Here is a 20,847-nt window from a genome sequence, read left to right as displayed (position 1 = left end):
TTGAAAGAACTCAAACATTAAATTGCTGATCTTTTTGTTAGTAATCTGTAACTTGTTGTTAAAATTGTCCGTAGTACCTGAAGACTGGAGGGTGACCAATGTGACGCTGATTTTTAAAAAGGGTTCCAGTGGTGATCTGGGAAATTACAGATAGGTAAGCCTGACTTCAGTACTGGGCAACATAGTGAAAACTATTATAAAGAATAAAATTACAGAACATGTAGACAAACATATTTTAATGGGACAGAGTCAGCATGGATTCAGCCAAGGGAGGTCTTGGCTGAGAAAATTAAGGAATCATGGGATAGGAGGCAAATGTCCTTCTGTGGTTTAAGAATTGGTTATTGGACAGAAAACAGAGGGTAAGATTAAATGGCCATTTTTCTCAATGGAGGAGGGTGGATAGTGGAGTGCCACGGGGATCTGTACCGGGACTAGTGCTATTTAACATATTTATAAATGATCTGGAAATCGGAATGACGAGTGAGGTGATTAAATTTGTCGATGACACGAAACTATTCAAACTTGTCAAAACGCATGTAGATTGTGAAAAATTGCAGGAAGAGCTTTGGAAACTGGTAGATTGGGCATCCAAATAGCAGATGAAATTTAATGTAGACAAATGCAAAGTGATGCACATTGGGAAGAATAATCTGAATCATAGTTATCTGATGCTAGGGTCCACTTTAGGAGTCAGCATTCAAGAAAAAGACCTAGGTGTCATTGTAGACAGTATGCTGAAATCTTCTGCCCAGTGTGTGGCGGTGGCCAAAAAAAGCAAACAGGATACTAGCAATTATTAGGAGAGGGATGCAAACTAAGACCAAAAATATAATGCTTCTATTTCACTCCATGGTGCAACCTCGCCTTGCGTATTGTGTTCAATTCTGGCTGCTGTATCTCAAAAAAGATATAATGGAATTAGAAAAGGTTCAATGAAGAGTGATCAAAATGATAGAGGGGATGGAACTGTTCCCATATGAGGAGAGGCTAAAGAGGTTAGGGCTCCTCAACTTGGAAAAGAGACAGCTGAGGGGGGATATGCTTGAGGTCTACAAAATCCTGAGTGCTGTGGAGCAGGTGAATCGATTTTTCACTCGTTCAAAAAGTACAAAGACGGGACACTGAATGAAATTGCATGGAAATACTTTTCATACAAATAGGAGGAAATATTTTTTCACTCAAATAATAGTTAAGCTCTGGAACTCGTTGCTGGAGGCTGTGGTAACAGCGGTTAGCATATCTAGGTTTAAAAGAGGTTTGGACAAGTTCCTGGAGGAAAAGTCTATAGGATGGACATGGAAGCCACTGCTTGCCCTGGGACTGGTAGCTTGGAATGTTGCTACTAATTGGGTTTCTGCCAGGTACTTGTGACTTGGATTGGCCACTGCTGGATGCAGGATAGTGGGCTTGATGGACCATTGGTCTGATCCAATTTTTATGTTCTCAAAACAGCACAGAGGTGGTCCAAATAGCAAAAAGAAACACCAAGAGCCTTTTGGTGTTTCTTTTTGCACAGCGCCTGCATCAGGGGTCAAATGTAACATCTAATAGATTCAATGTGCAGCAATGGAGCTTTCTCCCATGCGCATGCGTTTGGAGCAAAGAGGGTCCCTTTCTGCTTTAATCGGTGGTTTGATTCACTGATTAAAGCACAAAGGGACCATCTTTGCTGCAAATGCATGTGCATGGGAGAAGGCTCTGTTTTTGCACATTGAATCTATTAAATGTTACAACACATTTGACCCCTGATGCAGGCACTGTGTGCCGAAACACAGCCCATGTCGGGTCATATATGGAAGATTGATGTTCAAGTCGTATGATTAAAGGAACTGTATCCTGATTTTGAAGGCTCTTGATGCTTCTTTTTGCTATTCTTATGTTCTTCCATTTATTTTTAAAATAAATATCACATTGACAATTCTTACTAGATAAATTGCACACAGACCCACCATGCAGTTTATATACCCAGAAGGATGAAATTTATCCCATGCACTTACTGTTATGGGTCAGTTTGTCTAATTTGCATTCAGGTAGTTAACAGTCACAAAAATGAAAATACAGTAACCCTGCCAGCACACACAAAGGACAAATCTAATGAACAACAAATAAATACTATGATTCTCTTCTAGCTAATAACTTGACTTATTTTCCTTGTGAAAGTCTAGGTTAGAAGATCAGATTTGATTTTTGCATTTAACAGTTTCATTTGCTGCTTACATAAGCAAAACCAGATGCCACCAGATTAAATATACATGAATAACTGAGTAGCTGAAGCTCCCGCACTGTTCCGCACACAAAAAAAGAATAAAGGGAAATGGGACTTAATATACCATCTTTCTGAGGCTTTTTTGCAACTGCATTCAAAGCGGTTTACATATGTTCAGGTACTTATTTTTGTACCAGGGGCAATGGAGGGTTAAGTGACTTGCCCAGAGTCACAAGGAGCTGCAGTGGGAATTGGAACTCGGTTCCCCAGGATCAAAGTCCGCTGCACTAACCACTAGGCTACTCCTCAACTCATTCCACCAATAAGAGCCAACCTCATCAGTGATGTCACAATGGCTTGATTGCCCGATACTTGGCTCACTTCTGATATTGTGATGTCATAAGGGAAATGGGACTTGATATATCGCCTTTCTGAGGTTTTTGTAATTACATTCAAAGCGGTTTACATGTATTCAGGTACTTATTTTGTACCAGGGGCAATGGAGGGTTAAGTGATTTGCCCAGAGTCACAAGGAGCTACAATGGGAATTGAACTCAGTTCCCCAGGATCAAAGCCCACTGCACTAACCACTAGGCTACTCCTCCACTCCAAACACAGTTTTAGTCTATTCAGCTGATGACAACAAAATATTCATCAATTATTTACATGTCAGTTGGCCTACTGGAAAGAAAGAAAAAAAAGAAAAAAAACCACAGCCCAGTAAGCCTTCTTTTGCAAGGATACAAAGGTATCAGGATTCAAATTGCAGTAAGCGCTAAACAATGATTAGTCATGGGTGCTTGGAGGATGACAAACACCTCGATGAGCAGCTTGAGAGAAAGAGAAGGGTCTTTATTCATACTGTCGGGTAATGTAAAGCATTTGTCAAACTTTTACTTCTTATGCTAGGAAATAACTCTGGGAGCTGGATGACGGTCACAAGGCAGGGAGTGTGCTGCAAGACCTCTTCCAGGAAGAACAGGCACTATACTCCACTACCCCAACAGTAATCAAAGCTTCAGGCATAGGAGGCAGTTCTGAAGGTGCCAGTGAGTGCTGAGTATTTCCAGTATTGGGCAAGCTTCTTCAAGTTTATTTGTATTGTGTTTGGCACCCCAATCATTTAAAAATGTTTGTGCCTTCAAGACTGGGCAGAAGAGGGAAGCGTTAGAATCTGCCTCTAGACTTCAGCTGGTGGGGGGGGGGGGGGAGCAGTGGAGTTTGCCTCTGGACTCTAGGGCAAGGTCTTGGGGCTGTTGTTGCTCTCCAGTGCTTGTTGCAGAACCAACAAAAGGGCTGTGTTAGGAGAAAGAATGACAAGGGACACATCCAACATATGAAAACTCTGGCTCCAGTTCTGTTGTCTATGTATTTCTATCTCTGTTGTTGAGCAGTATATCAAATGTGTTAAAGAAATTTAAAAAAAAATCCAAATATTAAAAAAGGACTCTGTAGGACATTTCAGATCCTAGAGAAGGTCATTAAGGGGAAGGGGTCCATGAGTGACCCTTTGGTTCTTTGAACTGCTGGCCAGGCTGGCTTTAACCATTAACCAGCTTATAATCGAAAGTAATCGCCGGCTATTTCCCGACACAAATCGGGATATGGCCGGCGATTTCGCAAAAGCGGCGAAAAGCATATATTTGAAAGCTACATTTGTGATAGCTTCGCCGCTTTCCCTTCGCCTCGCCGGCTAAAGTTCAAAGGGGCGTGTTGGCGGCGAAGTGAAGGCGGGACATGGGCAGGCTTGGGCGTGGCTACCAGATGGCCGGCTTTCGCGGATAATGGAAAAATAAAACCCGGCGATAAGCAGTATTTCGCCGGGTTTACTTGGTCCTTTTATTTTCACGACCAAGCCTCAAAAAGGTGCCCCAACTGACCAGATGACCACCGGAGGGAATGGGGGATGACCTCCCCTTACTCCCCCAGTGGTCGCCAACCCCCTCCCACACTAAAATTATTAAAATACAAACCTTTTTTGCCAGCCTGTATGCCAGCCTCAAATGTCATACCCAGCACCCAGACAGCAGTATGCAGGTCCCTGGAACAGTTGTTGTTGGTTGCAGTGGACTGCAGAAAGGCAGAGCCAGGCCCATCCCCCCCCCTACCTGTTCCACTTGTGGTGGGTAATGTTGAGCCCTCCCAAACCCCCCAAAACCCACTGTACCCACTTGTAGGTGCCCCCCTTCAGCCCTTAGGGCTAGGGTAATGGTGCACACTTGTGGGCAGTGGGTTTTGGGGGGGATTTGGGGGACTCAGCACACAAGGGAAGGGTGCTATGCACCTGGAAGCTAATTTGGTTGTTTATAAAAGATGTTTGAAGTGCCCCCTAGGGTGCCCGGTTGGTGTCCTGGCATGTGAGGGGGACCATTGCACTACAAATGCTGGCTCCTCCCATGGCCAAATGCCTTGGATTTCGCCGGGTTTGAGATCGCCGGCAGTTTTTTCCATTATTGCGGAAAAACAAAAGTGGCGATCTCAAACCCGGCGAAATCCAAGGCATTTCGCCGGCCCACACCATATTATCGGAAAAAAAGATGGCCGGCCATCTTTTTTGAAAATACTGTTCCGGCCAGCTGTTGCACCGCCGCCAAAATAGATCGCCGGCGACGTTCGATTATTCCCCTCTAAGTTGAGTAGGCAGTGATGTAGATTGACAGCCTCTGAGTGGCAGCAAAGAGCATACAAAAAGGATAGGTCCTGACACCCACACAAAGACCATCAACATTTATGTTTACCTGCAGGAATGGTGGGCAGTTATCAAATAGCTCATGTACCTGGATAAATTGCCATTTAGTTAGTAAATTGTGAAAATTATGCACTTTTACAGAATCATTTGAAAGGGGGAGTGTTGAGGTGATTACATGGGGAATAGCAATTTGGGTAAATTAGAGTATGAAAATTCATCTCTCCATCCTGCTAGAAGCATACAAGGTCTGTTTATGCAGGGCTGTGTAGTGTGAGGTTAATCAGCCAGGCTGATGTTTCAGACTGAAGTTCAGAGGGAGATGGTGACCGCTCCATATCTGCTGTACCTCTTAGCCTAAAAAAATCAGGAAGTCCAAAACTCCACAGAAGCCAAGCAGTGGAGAAAGACCAACACACCATGCAGTGTACAGTGCCAGGTTTCGGCCTAATGGCCTGCATCAGGAGTCCAAAAATTCTACAACCCCCCCCCCCCAAATCTTGTAAATCAAAATAATAAAAAAACAGACAATAAACAAATTACTGAAGGATACATAAAAATACATACCATAATATGTTTTGATAATAATGTATATTAAATAAAACTCCATAGATAACTTAATTACATGTAAAAATTAGGATCAAATAAGTTGATAAAATAACCCACAGTACTAAATATAATCAATGTAAAAACATATAAAAAGGGCCACAGGCAGAAATATTTAAACATCAAATACATATTATAAGAATACTAATGACATCTAAAATGTAGGATTTAAACCATATAGAATGGATGGAATTAAAACTATTAAAGATAAAAACCATTAAGCCTACCTATAAAAATAAGTTCAATATTAGGTAATCTTGAAAAGAAGGAACCTCTATTGAACTGCTAGATTTTGCCTAAGCAAATAAACAGATATTATTGTCCCCCCAAAACCAGCATTATGTAGAACAATAGAATTAACAGGTGCAAATATCCCCAAAATACTAAAAAAGTAATGTGTTATGTTAACGTAAAAGGCATGCCTAGGTGCAGATTATAAATTGATTATAATAAGCTTCCAACAGTGGCCAATCCAGGTTAGAAGTCCCTGGTAGGATCCCCAAAAGTAGCAGGATTCCATGCTACATGCTCTCAGGGATAAGCAATGACTTTCCCAAATCTATCTTAATAACAATTTATGGACTTTTCCTTGAGGAACTTGTCCAAACCTTTTTTTCTTTTCCATCCTTGTCTCCCATTGCCACATGGTCCTGGTCAGGTATGCTTTTTATGAACCTTTTCTGGAGACGGGAAGGCGGTAGAACTAGAGGACATGAATTGAGGTAGAAGGGGGGCAGACTCAGGACTAATGTCAGGAAGTATTTTTTCACGGAGAGGGTGGTGGATATGTAGAATGCCCTCCCACGGGAGGTGGTGGAGATGAAAACGATAATGGAATTCAAACATGCATGGAATAGACACAAAGGAATCCTGTTTAGAAGGAATGGTTCCATGGAATCTTAGCGGAGGTTGAGTGGCGATGCCGGTAATTGGGAAGCAAAACGGGAGCTGGGCAGACTTCTACGGTCTACGCCCTGATCGTGACTGAATAGATAGGGATGGGCTGGAGTGTAAATTTTAAGGGGCTTCGACGTTAGCTTCAGAACTTAGTACAAAAACAGTGCTGGGCAGACTTCTACGGTCTGTGCCCTGAGAATGGCCAGGGACAAATCAAACTTCGGTATACATATAAAGTATCACATACTATGTAAAATGAGTTTATCTTGTTGGGCAGACTGGATGGACCGTTCAGGTCTTTATCTGTCGTCATTTACTATGTTACTCTTTGGGGTTCTACATGGAATGTTGCTACTAATTGGGATTCCAGAATGTTGTAACTCTTTAGGATTCTAGAATCTTCAGAACTTTTAGTACAAGAACAGTGCTGGGCAGACTTCTACAGTCTGTGCCCTGAGAAAGGCAAGGACAAATCAAACTCGGGTATATAAAGTATCACATACCATATAAATGAGTTTATCTCGTTGGGCAGACTGGATGGACCGTACAGGTCTTTATCTGCCGTCATTTACTATGTTTGTGGAAAAGTGCCTCTGTGAACAAGGCAATTCAGAGTCATCACTGTATTAGTTCCCACTGTGGCAATGGAAACAGCTTTGTTTATCTTCATATGTAGTGTCTCTTCCTATTTAGATGTGGTTACCATGGTACTGTCGAAATCTTCTGATTATTTACCAAGTAAAACACAGTACGCGTTTCCATTTTTAAGTAAACACAAATTCAGAGTATATCACAAATTCCATTACCAGCTTGTTATCATTAGTCACAAGTTCTTTGTCAGGACTGGAACATTTTCCCCTGGAAGGCAAGGATTTAATTCATAGGGATGGTTTGTTCATGTGAAAAATGCCAGTAAATTGCTGAATCGCTTATGGACTGTTGAGCTGGGTCTGTTCTCTTTTTACTGGTCGGTAACCTCAATATTTCAGTGAATCTCGATGCAAACACTGTGACCTAATTTTTATTTGTGTTTTAGAATATGGGGAAGAAAAATACCTCATATGAGTGCAGCAAACGTCATAAAGAAAGGGATCACTGAATCAGCTAATTCACTTGCACGCAGTTAAAAATAGTAATCATAGGTCAAAAAAACTCCCTTTATCTTAATGTGCAATCCAAAATGAAATGTGCTGTCAAAAATGAAAAAGTGTCTAATATTCCACAAAATCTTCACACTTATGCCATACAACTAAAGTCACTGTAAACAGACACTTACCTTTGTGATAATCATATCCCAATGGATGGTCGCTCAGTCTCAGCAGGACAAAATGAACGACAGTGTGGTCACCATATTCAAACTGCGTGACCCAAGTCACAAACAGGGCCACCGAGAGGGGGGGATGGGGGCAGTGGCGTAGCAAGGGCGGGGCGGTGGGGGCGGTCCGCCCCGGGTGTCAACAGGTGGGGTGCATCCATCCACCCCCCCCCCGGCGCAGCGCCTCCCCCCTGACACAGTCCCCACCTGCCTACGAGCTCCGTCCATCCGCAGATGAAGATGGCACCCCCCCCCCCACTGGCATGGACCCCCCCCACCGGCATAGCGCCACCCCCCCCCCCCCCGACATGGTCCCCACCTGACTACGAGTTCCATCCATCTGCAGCGCTGCTGTAAAGAAGAAATCGCTTCATTGGCCCTTCCCTCACTCACTGTGTCCCGCCCTCTGATGTAACTTCCTATTTCCTCAAGGGCGGGACACAGTGAGTGAGGGAAGGGCCAATGAAGCGATTTCTTCTTTACAGCAGCGCTGCAGATGGATGGAGCTCGTAGGTAGGTGGGGACCGTTTCAGGAGGGGTTGGCGCTGTGCCGGGGGGGGGTCCACGCCAGTGGGGGGGGTGCCATGTGGGGACTGTGTCAGTGGGGTGGCACTGCGCCGGGGGGGGGGGTGCCATATTGGTCTGCACCCGGGGGGGGGGTGCAGGGGCGATCCGCCCCGGGTGGCAGCCGCCCCCGCTACGCCACTGGATGGGGCAAAATTCCCCAGGCCCAGGCCTCCAAGGGGGGGGCCTAGCGCCGGGGTCTCTCTCTCCTGACGGGACCCAGTTGGTCGTATCCCAACAGAAGCAGGAGAGAGAAAGCTCTGGTGCCAGGCCTCCCTTGGAGGCCGGGGAGGGCCCGGAGGAGCAGCTGTTCCTCCAGCGCTGCTCTTCATTGTGCCCATTGCTTGCTAAGTGGCTGCTTTTCCTCTCAGGCACTCGTGCTCGGTTTTGAAACCGAGCATGCCCTGAGAGAAAAAGCAGACGCAGGGGCAGGCAATCGGCAGAGTGAAGAGCAGCTCTTCGGAAGACCTCTTCTGCTGGCGGAGCCTCGGGATCCCCACCAGCCAAGGTATTTTATTGCAGTTGCGGCATCGATCCGGGGGAGGGGGGCAGTGGCGACGATTGTAGTGGAGGGGGGGCAGCAGTGGCGACGATCGCCGGGCCCGGTTCAGTCTCTCGGCGGCCAAATTGTTTCAAATACAAATATTCAGTACAGCTCTACCCATAATTCATGGGAGTATGTTATAGACAACAAGGCCTTGAAGAGAGGAAGAAGAGAGGTGGAAGGCTTGGCCTCCTTTTACCTGCAGGAAAGCAGATGTACTGCTGAGTCCTATGTCCTATAGAGGACAGCATTGTGCAAAAGCGGTAACAGGTCATGGTGAAGTGCTGACAAGCCTATGACCTGTGGGGGATTCTGGGGCGGAGGATGCCCAACAAATATTTATCTACACGCAAGAGCAGTTTTGACAGAAACCCTGGCTGGGATTTAAGTTGCTGCTGAGTTTGGTGCCCCCTTTAGGTTTTAACGTGGTGTTAAGGGACAAATAGCATGTGTTAAGGCTGTAACACACCTTAATAATTATCCACCCCCCCCCCCTTAAGTTTCTTTTGTCAGGAAAGTTAGCTGTGTAAGTTTCTGACCATGCACAGATGAAAAATTGCACAGACGTTCCGCTAGGCACCCAAGTCATTCATACAGTACTTTTCTGTGAAGAACACATATATTTTTCTGCACATGGAAGAAACACTGTGGTTTATTTTTGTAGCAAACTGTCTTTAAGTACTGTTTACATCTGTAATGCTTTTAAAAGCCTTGAATTCACAAGTGGCAATGTCGAAGGTTGATTTTTTTTTTCCTCATCCACAGTAATAGAAAAGCTAACAAGGCACATAATTGAACCACAGGCACTCCCAGCTGACTATCAGGGCAGCTCCTGAGACACCGTTAACTTTCCACAAGAGTTTAGGTTTCTATAGAAACATGTCAGTCGCTGAAGCAGAAACACTCAGGTGATAAAAAAAAAAAAAAAAGCCTTTTTAATTAGACAAGGATTCATCGGAGGTCTTGTACCTTTCCTGTGGCTCATCCTTTTCTAGGTTTCTGAAACTAACTTGGGAACCACTGTTGTGCTTGGGCTTCTTACTCTGATGGCATTTCTGGCTACCTACACCTGCGGCGTGCAAGACAGGGATTTTAAAAGCCTCCTGCGTGAATGACCTATTGCAATTTGCTTTATGCTTGTGTCGTGGATCAAAGCCACTGCTTTGCTTCCCCAACTAGTTCCCCACTTTCTGATGCTTAAGTTTATGCAGCCTGTGGCCCAGAGACAGTCTTTCAGCATCCCCATTCAGATCACTCTCCAGAGCAGTCGCAGACACCAGGTGAGGTAAGTTTGGGGGAATCTTCACTCCTGCTTCCAGTATGAATCTGGCAGGGGGTGCCTCTCTAGCTTCTTATATCTGTTACCTAGGCTTTTTTTTGAGGGGGTACTCAGGGGGTACTGAGTACCGGCACCTTTTCCAGTGTCTGCTAAAATTGACCCATGGACCCCAAGTTTTAATGAAAGAGCTCAGGCTCTACACACCAATTCTGCCTTGTCATAGATTCTGTACTGGTTGCAGGGGGCCTGGCTATTGTGGGGTGGGTCCCTCAGTGATCAGCCCACCCCTGAAGGGTGGCCTGGCATTTGAGTACCGGCACCTTTTTTGCTAGAAAAATTGCACTGTCTGTTACTGTTTTAACTGGTCTGGATGGGGGAAATAGAATCAAGTATTACAAGACAGCTTGACTAAACAGATCATTGTATCATTCCTGCTTCAGGAAAAAAAAATAAAAATAAACACAAACTCTCCATCTCATGAAACATTACCAGTCAGAAACAAGGGTGGCAGTAACAGGGAGGCTCTGATGATTTTCTGTGGCAAAAGGAAAAATACCACCAAAGGGTGGAGGTACGCTGAAATCCTACGCAAGGAAAAGCACAAAGCAGGGAGCAGGAAAGGTAGGCTCCTCCAAGAAACCAGGGTAGACGTATGTTGGTAACCATGTTAGTCCACTTTTAAAGGTAATGAATTAAAATAAAAAGAAATAACAGAAAATAAAAGATGATACCTTTTTTTTATTGGACTAACTTAATGCATTTTAGCTGTATGAGAAAACTAGTATTTGTAAATGATCTGAAAAGTAATCACAAAATCTGTTAAGTGAGTCCAATAAAAAGGTGTCATCTTATTTTGTTGTTTTGTTTTATTTCTATTTCTAATCAAAAACGGTGAGCAAATTTAAAAATGCGTGAGATAGACACAGGGGATGCCTAAATAGAAGGAGGATGGAAACTCAACATGACTGTTGAGGTGTTAGATTGGGTAAGAGTAGAGGGAACTAAGGTTGAAGCCAGACGGACTTCTACGGTCTGTGTCCTGCAAAGGGTAAAAGACTGAAAGAAAATTAGCCAAATCCAGCATAGAGGAACTAAGAAAAAAGTTGGACAGACTTCTATGACCAGCAAATGGCAAAAGCCAGGTGAAGCTTTGGCGACTCCAGTTTTGTATAGATTACTTTATTGTCCCGTACTGCGAATGCGGGTGCTGTGCAACTCGGGGAAGGGGAAGGCATCTTGACTGATAAGTTGTATACTGTCAGCAATACTTGGGGGATGATGTGTGATTATAACCAAGACTCCATCATGTTTGACTGCCTATATATGATAATAGAGTTATATTAGATACAGTTTTGGGAAGCACTGCCTTAGAGGCAGACAGGTTTAGTAGAAGAAGTATTCCTTCATACTTAGTTTGCTGTAGATACATTGTTCTTTGTCCTTCAAAGGGAAGCTTTTGCTGCTGTGCCTGCCAAGAGTAAAAAGAAAGAAGTTACTGATGATGACAAAGCCTCCGATAAGAGTAAGAAGCAATCTTCAAATGCTGGGGAAGACAGAGCAATATTACTTGGATTTATCATGATGGGTCTGTCCATGCTAATGTTCTTCTTGCTAGGAATCACTATACTGAAGCCTTTCATGCTTAGGTAGGTATACTGCTCCATCTTGATATGCTAATCAGTGGAGGAGTGGCCTAGTGGTTAGGGTGGTGGACTTTGGTCCTGAGGAACTGAGTTCGATTCCCACTTCAGGCACAGGCAGCTCCTTGTGACTCTGGGCAAGTCACTTAACCCTCCATTGCCCCATGTAAGCCGCATTGAGCCTGCCATGAGTGGGAAAGCGCAGGGTACAAATGTAACAAAAATAAAATAGATACTATTGGAGATTCTACATGGAATGTTGCTACTATTGGAGATTCTACATGGAATGTTGCTATTCCAGATTTCATAGCAGTCACTCTAACCCAAATGAGTACCCCAGGCAAAATTAGTATTTTCCTTCAGGGTTCTATACCTTAAACAATAATCTGGAACCATTGCCCTGGATTGTACATTAATTCATTCTTCTTTTCAATTTAAGTATCCAGAGAGAGGAATCCAACTGCACCGTAATCCAAGTGGCTATAACAGACGAGTGGGTGGAGTGCTCCTTCAGCTGTGGCATCGATTGTCAGGGCCAGTCAAAATATCCCTGTCTTCAGATATTGGTCAACCTGTCTGATTCTGGTCAGAAAGCCCTCCTGCACTACAATGAAGAATCTATTCAGATGAATCCCACAGTAAGAAGTCCCTGAGGCAATTTAAGCCTTTCATTGTAAACGCTGGCCTTGGAGAAAATTATTCTTAGCAGAAGAGACCGTAAACCTTCCAGTTTTGATTTCACTGCTATGACTAGTTGTTCAACAGCAAAATGCATTTGACATTGTTTGTTTATATTAGAAGTGCTGTGATTTATCATATAACTAGTAAAAAAAAAAGGCCTGTTTCAGTTTTTAAGGAAACAGGCGCTAGCAAGGTTTTCCTCGTAGTGTGTATGTTTGAGAGAGTGTGAGAATGACTGTGCTAGAGAGAGAGAGTGACTGTGCGAGTGTGTGTGTGTGTCAGAGAGAGAGTGAGATTGGGTGCAATTGTGTCTGTGAGAGAGTGTGTGTGTGTCAGAATGACTGTGTGCGAGTGCATATGTGAGACACAGCGAGACCAAGAGTTTGCTGAACCACCTTCCCTTCCCCCCTGTCTGAGTTCCTGAAACCCCTCCCACTTCTTCACATGTGAGTTCCAGGACCCCCCCCCCCCCTGCCACTTCTTCCCATCCCCACTCTCCCCTTCCCACTCCGCCTCTCCCCCTCTGAGTTCCAGGACTCTATCAGATCCTAAAAATCTGGTTCCAATTAAGTCTAAATAATTTTATATTTAAATCTTTTTATTAATAGTAACAGAGCTGACACATAGTATGCTATGAAAAGAGACTATTACAAATTATCAATGTCATAACTCCAGTTACTATACAAATTTTTCATTTTATCCCACCCGCCCACCCCTCCCCCCTAATTACGTTTCAACAAGTGTTATTGATGATGTAACAAAGAATGCTTCCCACAAGTCTAAATAATTTTAATATAATTTAACTGTAGTGGATTCACTCTTTCCTGTTCTTTATGAGGGGAAAAGCAGAGCCACAGAAGGGGGGGGGGCAGGAGGGCCAGATTCTTGGGGCCCAGCACTGCCACATCAGCATGTTCCCTGGTCGAGGAGGCACATAAATAACCTGGGTTTGCAGTGACGGCTCCTTCTTTTTGATTGATAAATGGATATTTTTCTGCAGCCACCATGTTCACATAATCTAATTTCAAGAGATCTTTGATATGTTTTTTATCCCTAATTCTCAAAACAGCATATATAAACTGATGGATTTGGGTCTCCCTTGTTAGGCTTTTAATCATAGACTCAATCTGGGGAACATCCTTAGTATTGGAGCCTAGGAATGGATGTTGAATTCTCATGAGGTACAAGGTGTTGTTTTAAGAGATATTTGATGTATGGAACATTTCAACATGCAACTGTTTGGGAGGGGGTCCTTAAGAGTGTTTGCCCCGGCTTCAGCTTTGTCTCTCAGTAGCCCTAAGACATAAATCTACTGTTCTTTCAAAGTTGGTCTCCATGTTGTGTTTTTTTAAACATATTGTTAAACCTGTGGAGTTCTAGAAACTAGATCCGATATCGTGAACCCTAACTGCTGAGGAGTTCATTAAGCCAGTGCATCTCAACCCTATCCTCAGGGCACACCCAGGCAGTCAAGTTTTCAGGATACCAACAATGCATATGTATGAGACAGATTTGCATACCACAGAGGCAGTCCATGAAAAATATCTCATGCATAGTTATTGTGAATAATCTGAAAAACACAACTCCTGGGTTTGCCCCAAGGACAGGTCTGAGAAGCACTACATTAGACACTCACAGGTCACACATGAACAGATAATATAAATACTAAATACTCTACAAATGCCCAGGAAAAATAACAAACTAACCCCGCCTGTTTACTAAGCCACGCTAGCGGCTGTGGCATGCTAATGCCGACATAGCCCATTCACTTTGAAGGGGCTGCGTCGGCAAGGGGGGGGCGCAAATCTGTTAACTGTAGTCATTGTTAAAAGTGTTAAAGGACAAAGACAGAAAAGTATGATGCTATACTTCAAATGAAGAGCCTGTTTTACTCATCTTTCATTTTGTTTCACACAGTGTTTCTACACACCAAATTGCCAAGCAGACAGGAACAATTTGTTGAACACCGCACTAGATATAAAGAAGTTCTTTGACTACAAGAATGATACCCCTTTTGCCTGCTACTACAGCCCAGACAGCAAAGTGGAAGAGGTTATCCTTACCAAGACATATGATGGCATGATTGTCTTCCATTGCTTCTTTTGGCCCATTTTGATGCTAACCGGTGGGGCTTTGATTGTTGGTATGGTGAAATTGACACAACATTTATCTATGCTGTGTGAGGAGTACAGTAACACAGCAAAGGAAGAGACCAAGAGCCTTAAAGCAAAGCCTGATCTTAATCAAAACGGAGCCAGGAAAGCAAGCACATTTTAAAGATGGAGACGCAATTGGTGAACCAATGCATCGTGCACCACTTCCTCGATGGACATGAATTAACCCTACTTGAGAATTCAGTGTTTTAGCCAATTTCTAAATCAAGTTGTTTTAAGAATGACCCAACACTATTACCTTCTTCGAATGTTGTCTGCATTTGTGATACCCCAGTGTATCGCCAAGATACGAAAAATGGCTTTCACTTGTACACAGTAAGCCAATGATTCCCAAATCTGTCCCGGAAGAACCTCAGCCAGTCAGGTTTTTAGGATATCCATCATGAAGATGCATGAGATCACTTTGTATGCACTGTCTCCAGGGTATGCAAATCTTATCTCATGCACATGCATTGTGGATATCCTGAAAACCTGACTGGCTGAGATTCCCCCAGGACAGGTTTGGGAACCCCCGCTATAATCAGAGAATTGCGATAGCCTTGTTAGTCCACTTGGATATGTAGGAAATAATATATTATTCAGATTCACAGAAACAGAAGCCTGTGTAGCCTTCTACATGGAATGTTGCTAGTGGAATAGCAACATTCCATGTAGAATCTCCAATAGTATCTATTTTATTTTTGTTACATTTGTACCCCGCGCTTTCCCACTCATGGCAGGCTCAATGCGGCTTACATGGGGCAATGGAGGGTTAAGTGACTTGCCCAGAGTCACAAGGAGCTGCCTGTGCCTGAAGTGGGAATCGAACTCAGTTCCCCAGGACCAAAGTCCACCACCCTATCCACTAGGCCTCTCCACTCCACTCCACTTAGTTTGTCCCCATATGTTTTATGATGAAGACCACTGACTGACTCTGTCCTGTTTATATCACCACCTCCTTTTTCCTATTGGCCATTCCTCTCTCTATGCACCCCACTATCCTTTAAGCTTTTGCCACCGCCTTTTCTACGTGCTTGGCCAACTTCAGACTATCACATATACGATCACACCCAAGGCCCGCTCCTTTTTCATGCACAAAGTTCTTCATGCCCTAAACTGTACTGTACTCCCATTTTCATGAAACGCAAATGTATGACTCTGCATTTTTTTAGAATTAAATCTTAGCTGACAAATTCTGGACCATTCTTCAAGCTTTGCTAGGTCCTTCCTCATGTTATCCACACCATCAGGAGTGTCTACCCTATTGCAGATTTTTGTATCATCTGCAAAGACACAAACCTTATCAAACAGCACTTTAGTAATATTGTTTACAAAAACATTAAAAAGAACCAGCCTAAGAACCGAACCTTGCAGCACACCATGATAACACTCCTTTCCTCAAGATTGAGCTTCATTTACCACTACCTTCTGTCATCTTCTACTCAAGTAGTTCCTAACCCAGTCAGTCACTTTACGGCCTACACTGAGGGCACTCAGTTTATTTATTAGTCATGTATGTGGAATGGTGTCAAAAGGCTTTGTTAAAATCTAAATACACCACATTTAGTGTTCTCTTTTGATCCAACTTCCAGTCAAAGAAATTAATCAGATTTGTCTGACAGGACCTGTCTCTAGTGAAACCATGCTGTATCAGCTCCTGTGTAATCCATTGGATTCCAGAAACTTCACTATTCTCTGTGTGTTTCCATTAATTTACTTACCACAAGTCAGACTTTTGCTTTTGTAGAGAAGGCCCACTTCTAATTCTAGAGAAGCATTGAAAAGGTCAGCCAGCAGAGCCGCTAGAACTTCCCTAAGTTCCTTCAGGACCCTCAGATGTATGCCCTCCGGCCCCATCATTTTGTCCACCTTTAGTTTAGCTAGGTCCTTACACAGTCCTCTGAAAATTGTTCAGGATCTACCACCCCTCCATTCCTATTTGAGTTTGTCTTCTGCTGTCTTGCTCCTGACCCAGTGCCGTAGCGAGGGCTAATGGCACCTGGGGCGGGTCGCCGCTGCGCACCCCCCGGGTGCAGCACGGCGTGACCCCCCCCCCCCTGCGGCGCACCCCCCAGACCACATTCTTACCTGCGGGAGGGCCAATCTGCCCCGAGTGCACGTCACTCGGAGCTGCGTCGGCCCCGCTGGTTCCCTGCTCTCTCTGCCTCGGAACAGGAAGTAACTGCCACCCCTTCCTACGCCACTGTCCTGACCCTTCAACTGTGAGCACAGAATAGAAATATTTGTTAAGAATTCTGCCTTATCTTTATCAGCTTGTACATATTCCTCCCCTTCACCTTTGAGTCTCACAGTGCCACTTTTGCACTTCCTCCTATCACCAGCGTATCTTAAAAATGTATTCTCCCTCCATTTTATTGGCTGTTTTTTTCTTCTATTTGCATCTTTGCTTTCCTGGCTACTCTACCAGCTTCTTTTAGCTTTTCCAGATATTGTCTCCTGTCTTCCTCTTTCTGCAATCTCTGGTAGTTTATGAAGGCTAGCCTCTTTCCTTACCTTTTCAGCTACTACTTTTGAGAACCAACGCGGGCCTTCTTTTTCATCTTACTTTTATTATTTATTTAGATTTTGCTCACACCTTTTTCAGTAGTAGCTCAAGGTGAGTTACATTTATGTACACTGGATATTTCTCTGTCCCAGGGGGGCTCACAATCTAAGTTTATACCTGAGGCAATGGAGGGTTAAGTGACTTGCCCAAGATCACAAGGAGCAGCAGTGGGATTTGACCCGGCCACCTCTGGATTGCAAGACCAGTGCTCTAACCACTAGGCCACTTCTCCACATGCTTCAAAAGGTTTGTTGGCCTTATAATAGTTCATTTCAGTTTTGCCCACTGCTTTCCTACCTCTTGCAGATGTTCTCATCCAGCTAACACCTCCTTGAGGTAATCCCCCCATCTAAACAAAGTTAATTTTTTTGAAGTCTAGAACCTTAACTTTTGAATGAACCCTCTTCACACCAGTCTTAATATTGGACCATACCATCTGATGATTACTCGATGCTAGATGATCACCCACCAGTACACTATAATATCAGAAACACTTTCCCCATTCGTAAGCACTAAGTCCAGTATGGTCCCATCTCACGAGGGTTCTATTACCAACTCCTGGAACAGTTCTCCTTGTAGAGAATCCAGGATCTCCTCAGTTAGTTCTATACTTCAAATTGTAATACAACTCTTGTAGGAGATTTAAAGGATACCCATTACGGGTTATCAACTTTTCTTTTTCGGTAGACAAGCAGGATTGAATCAAGCATACAAGTGGGTCACCCCCCCCCCCCCCCCCCAAGGCCCAAGCTCTGGACTAGTCAGCTTTATAGATAAATGATCTCATTGTGCAGGACCGGACCATTCAACGTCTGATAGTGAAAGAGCGCTTTGCATCACAAAGACAGGTTGGTTAGTGTTGTTGATAGAATACACTGCCTTTGATTGAGGACTGGTCAGGAAAGATTGAAGCAAGTCAAAGTGGCTGCATTGTAGATGCTGTTCAGTGAAACAGACTTAATGAGAGCTATGGTAGCCAGAATAGCTCAACTCTGATAAAGTTTCCCTGTACTGGTTACAGGAATATGCAAGGTCGCAGCATGTTTTGTAACATAACTGATTACAGGATGCTACTAGAAGCTGTTTAGCTACTGGAATCCTGAGTCTGTTGAGGGGGGGGGGGGGGTCAAAAGGAGATGAACCACAGTGTTGATATTCAGACCGATTATATTAGCTTAAGGTAGTAAGCGAGAATCTGTTTGCAGTCGAGCATAAAAGGACATCATATGTGAATGTGTGTGCAGTTTAGAATAAAATATTAGAAGCGTTACTTCATTCATTTGGAAAGTTATAACCACCTGATAGGAATTTAGGATGACTAGGAAGGACTGCTTTATTATGAGACTAGTAAAAAAGGCCCGTTTCTGACACAAATGAAACGGGCGCTAGCAAGGTTTTCCTCGGAGTGTGTATGTTTGGGAGAGTGTATGTGAGAGTGACTGTGTGAGAGTCAGAGTGAAAGTGTGAGTGTGTGTGTGTGAGAGAGAGAGTGAGTCTGGGTGTGAGTGTGTTTGTGAGAGTGTGTGTGTGAGAATGAGAGTGTGTGCAAGTGTGTATGTGAGACACAGTGTGTGTGTGTGTGCGAGAGAGAGAGAGAGTGTGTGTGAGACACAGATTCTCTGTGAGAGTGAGTGTATGAGACCAAGCGAGTGTGTGAGTGACTGTGTGGCACATAGAGAGTGAATGTGATACATTGTGAGACAGAGTGTGTGAGAGTGAGAGTCAGAAAGACATTGTATATGAGAGAGAGAGTGTGAGCCCTGCCCTCCCAATCCATGCCCATCCATGCTCCTGTCACCTGCCCCCTCCATTCATCCCTTTCCAGCAATTCCCCTCTCTCCCTGAGCCCTGCCATCCCAATCCATGCCCATCCATGCTCCTCTGTCCCCTGCCCCCTCCATTCATCCCTTTCCAGCAATTCCCCTCTCTCCCTGAGCCCTGCCCTCCCAATCCATGCCCATCCATGCTCCTCTGTCACCTGCCCCCTCCATTCATCCCTATCCAGCAATTCCCCTCTCTCCCTGAGCCCTGCCCTCCCAATCCATGCCCATCCATGCTCCTGTCCCCTGCCCCCTCCATTCATCCCTATCCAGCAATTCCCCTCTCTCTCTCTGCCCTGCCCTGCAATCCATATCCATCCATGCCCATCTGTCCCCTCCATTCATCCCTATCCAGCAATTCCCCTCTCTCCCTGAGCCCTGCCCTCCCAATCCATGCCCATCCATGCTCCTCTGTCCCCTGCCACCTCCATTCATCCCTTTCCAGCAATTCCCCTCTCTCCCTGAGCCCTGCCATCCCAATCCATGCCCATCCATGCTCCTCTGTCCCCTGCCCCCTACATTCATCCCTTTCCAGCAATTCCCCTCTCTCCCTGAGCCCTGCCATCCCAATCCATGCCCATCCATGCTCCTCTGTCACCTGCCCCCTCCATTCATCCCTATCCAGCAATTCCCCTCTCTCCCTGAGCCCTGCCCTGCAATCCATATCCATCCATGCCCATCTGCCCCCTCCATTCATCCCTATCCAGCAATTCCCCTCTCCCTGCCCTCCCAAATCCATGCCCATCCATGCTCCTCTGTCCCCTGCCCCCTCCATTCATCCTTTTCCAGCAATTCCCCTCTCTCCCTTGCATGATCCCCCCCTCGCATCCATGCTCTTCTCTCTCCCATGTCCCAGCCTGTCCCACCCTCTTCTCCCCCCCCCTTCACATCCTTGCTGTCGTTTCTCCTCTGCCCTCCCGCTCCCATTGTTCAACTGCCCACCCTCTTCTCTCCCCCCAACATCCCTTTTCTTTTTTTTTTTTTTAAATTTACCTCCATGGCGGCGGTTCCGGCAGCGCAGCGTCAGGGAAGGAGGCGGCGCTCCCGACATCTCTAGCCTTCCCTTCGCTGTGTTCCGCCTTCTTCTGACGTCATCCTTGATGTCAGAAGAAGGCGGAACACAGCGAAGGGAAGGCTAGAGACGTCGGGAGCGCCGCCTCCTTCCCTGACGCTGCGCTTTGTTTGTTTTTTTTTCCACCCTCGATGTCATGACGTTTGACGCGAGGGCGGGGCAGAGACGGCTGGCAGCCTGGCTGGCTTCACACCACGAATCTACGAACCCTTCAGGGAGTATTTGAGTGACTTCAGAACGTTGTCTTCAGAACGTTCACGGTGCGTTTTATTATATTAGATATGGGTGGATAAGGAGGGGCCAAGTCCATTTTGTGGTCAATGCATCACCTACTGAGCAATTTGCAAATAGGAGAACTAAACCATAATCAGGGACAGCCTTGCATTTTTGCTGCTTTCAAACAGGTCTAGAGTTAAAGGGAGCCCCAGCCCCCCCCCCCCCCCCCAAAAAAAAAAATGTCCTGCATGGTTTAATGACCTAGACCAGTGGGTCCCTAACCTGGTCCTGAATGCGCCCCAGCCAGTCAAGTTTTTAGGATATTCACAATTAATATGAGATTTGCATGCAGTGAATGCAAAATTCTCTCATTAACATTGATTGTGGGTATCCTGAAAGCTTGACTGGCTGGGGAGCCCCAGGCTTGGGAACCACAGACCTAGACTGTTCATGGGTCTGGACAATGCTGTTGAAGTTATCTGCTACGGTGGCTTGGACTATAAAGAACTTGAATTTGTATGCAATAGGAAACCGCAAAGTCTTAAATTCATGTTGCTTTCCAGAACAGTTATAGGGAACCCACACCTACGGGTTCGTTT

The 20,847-nt window shown here is 44.9% G+C and overlaps 1 protein-coding gene across 1 annotated transcript; it reads left to right on the top strand.

Annotated features, from left to right (window-relative positions):
* Nucleotides 1-9,999: 9,999 nt before the first annotated feature.
* On the top strand, nt 10,000-15,166 carry KCNMB3 (potassium calcium-activated channel subfamily M regulatory beta subunit 3). The gene is made up of 4 exons (XM_030216554.1): nt 10,000-10,106; nt 11,549-11,746; nt 12,180-12,378; nt 14,339-15,166. Exons 1-4 carry the CDS (start codon nt 10,015-10,017, stop codon nt 14,696-14,698), a joined length of 849 nt encoding a protein of 282 aa, XP_030072414.1. The 5' UTR covers nt 10,000-10,014; the 3' UTR covers nt 14,699-15,166.
* The last annotated feature ends 5,681 nt before the right edge of the window (nt 15,167-20,847 follow it).

The sequence above is a fragment of the Microcaecilia unicolor genome, chromosome 10 (genome assembly GCF_901765095.1).
Source record: "Microcaecilia unicolor chromosome 10, aMicUni1.1, whole genome shotgun sequence".
In the NCBI taxonomy this organism is placed as follows: Eukaryota; Metazoa; Chordata; class Amphibia; order Gymnophiona; family Siphonopidae; genus Microcaecilia; species Microcaecilia unicolor.
Note: the sequence above shows the minus strand (reverse complement) of the source record. Positions and strands in the feature narration are given on the sequence as shown.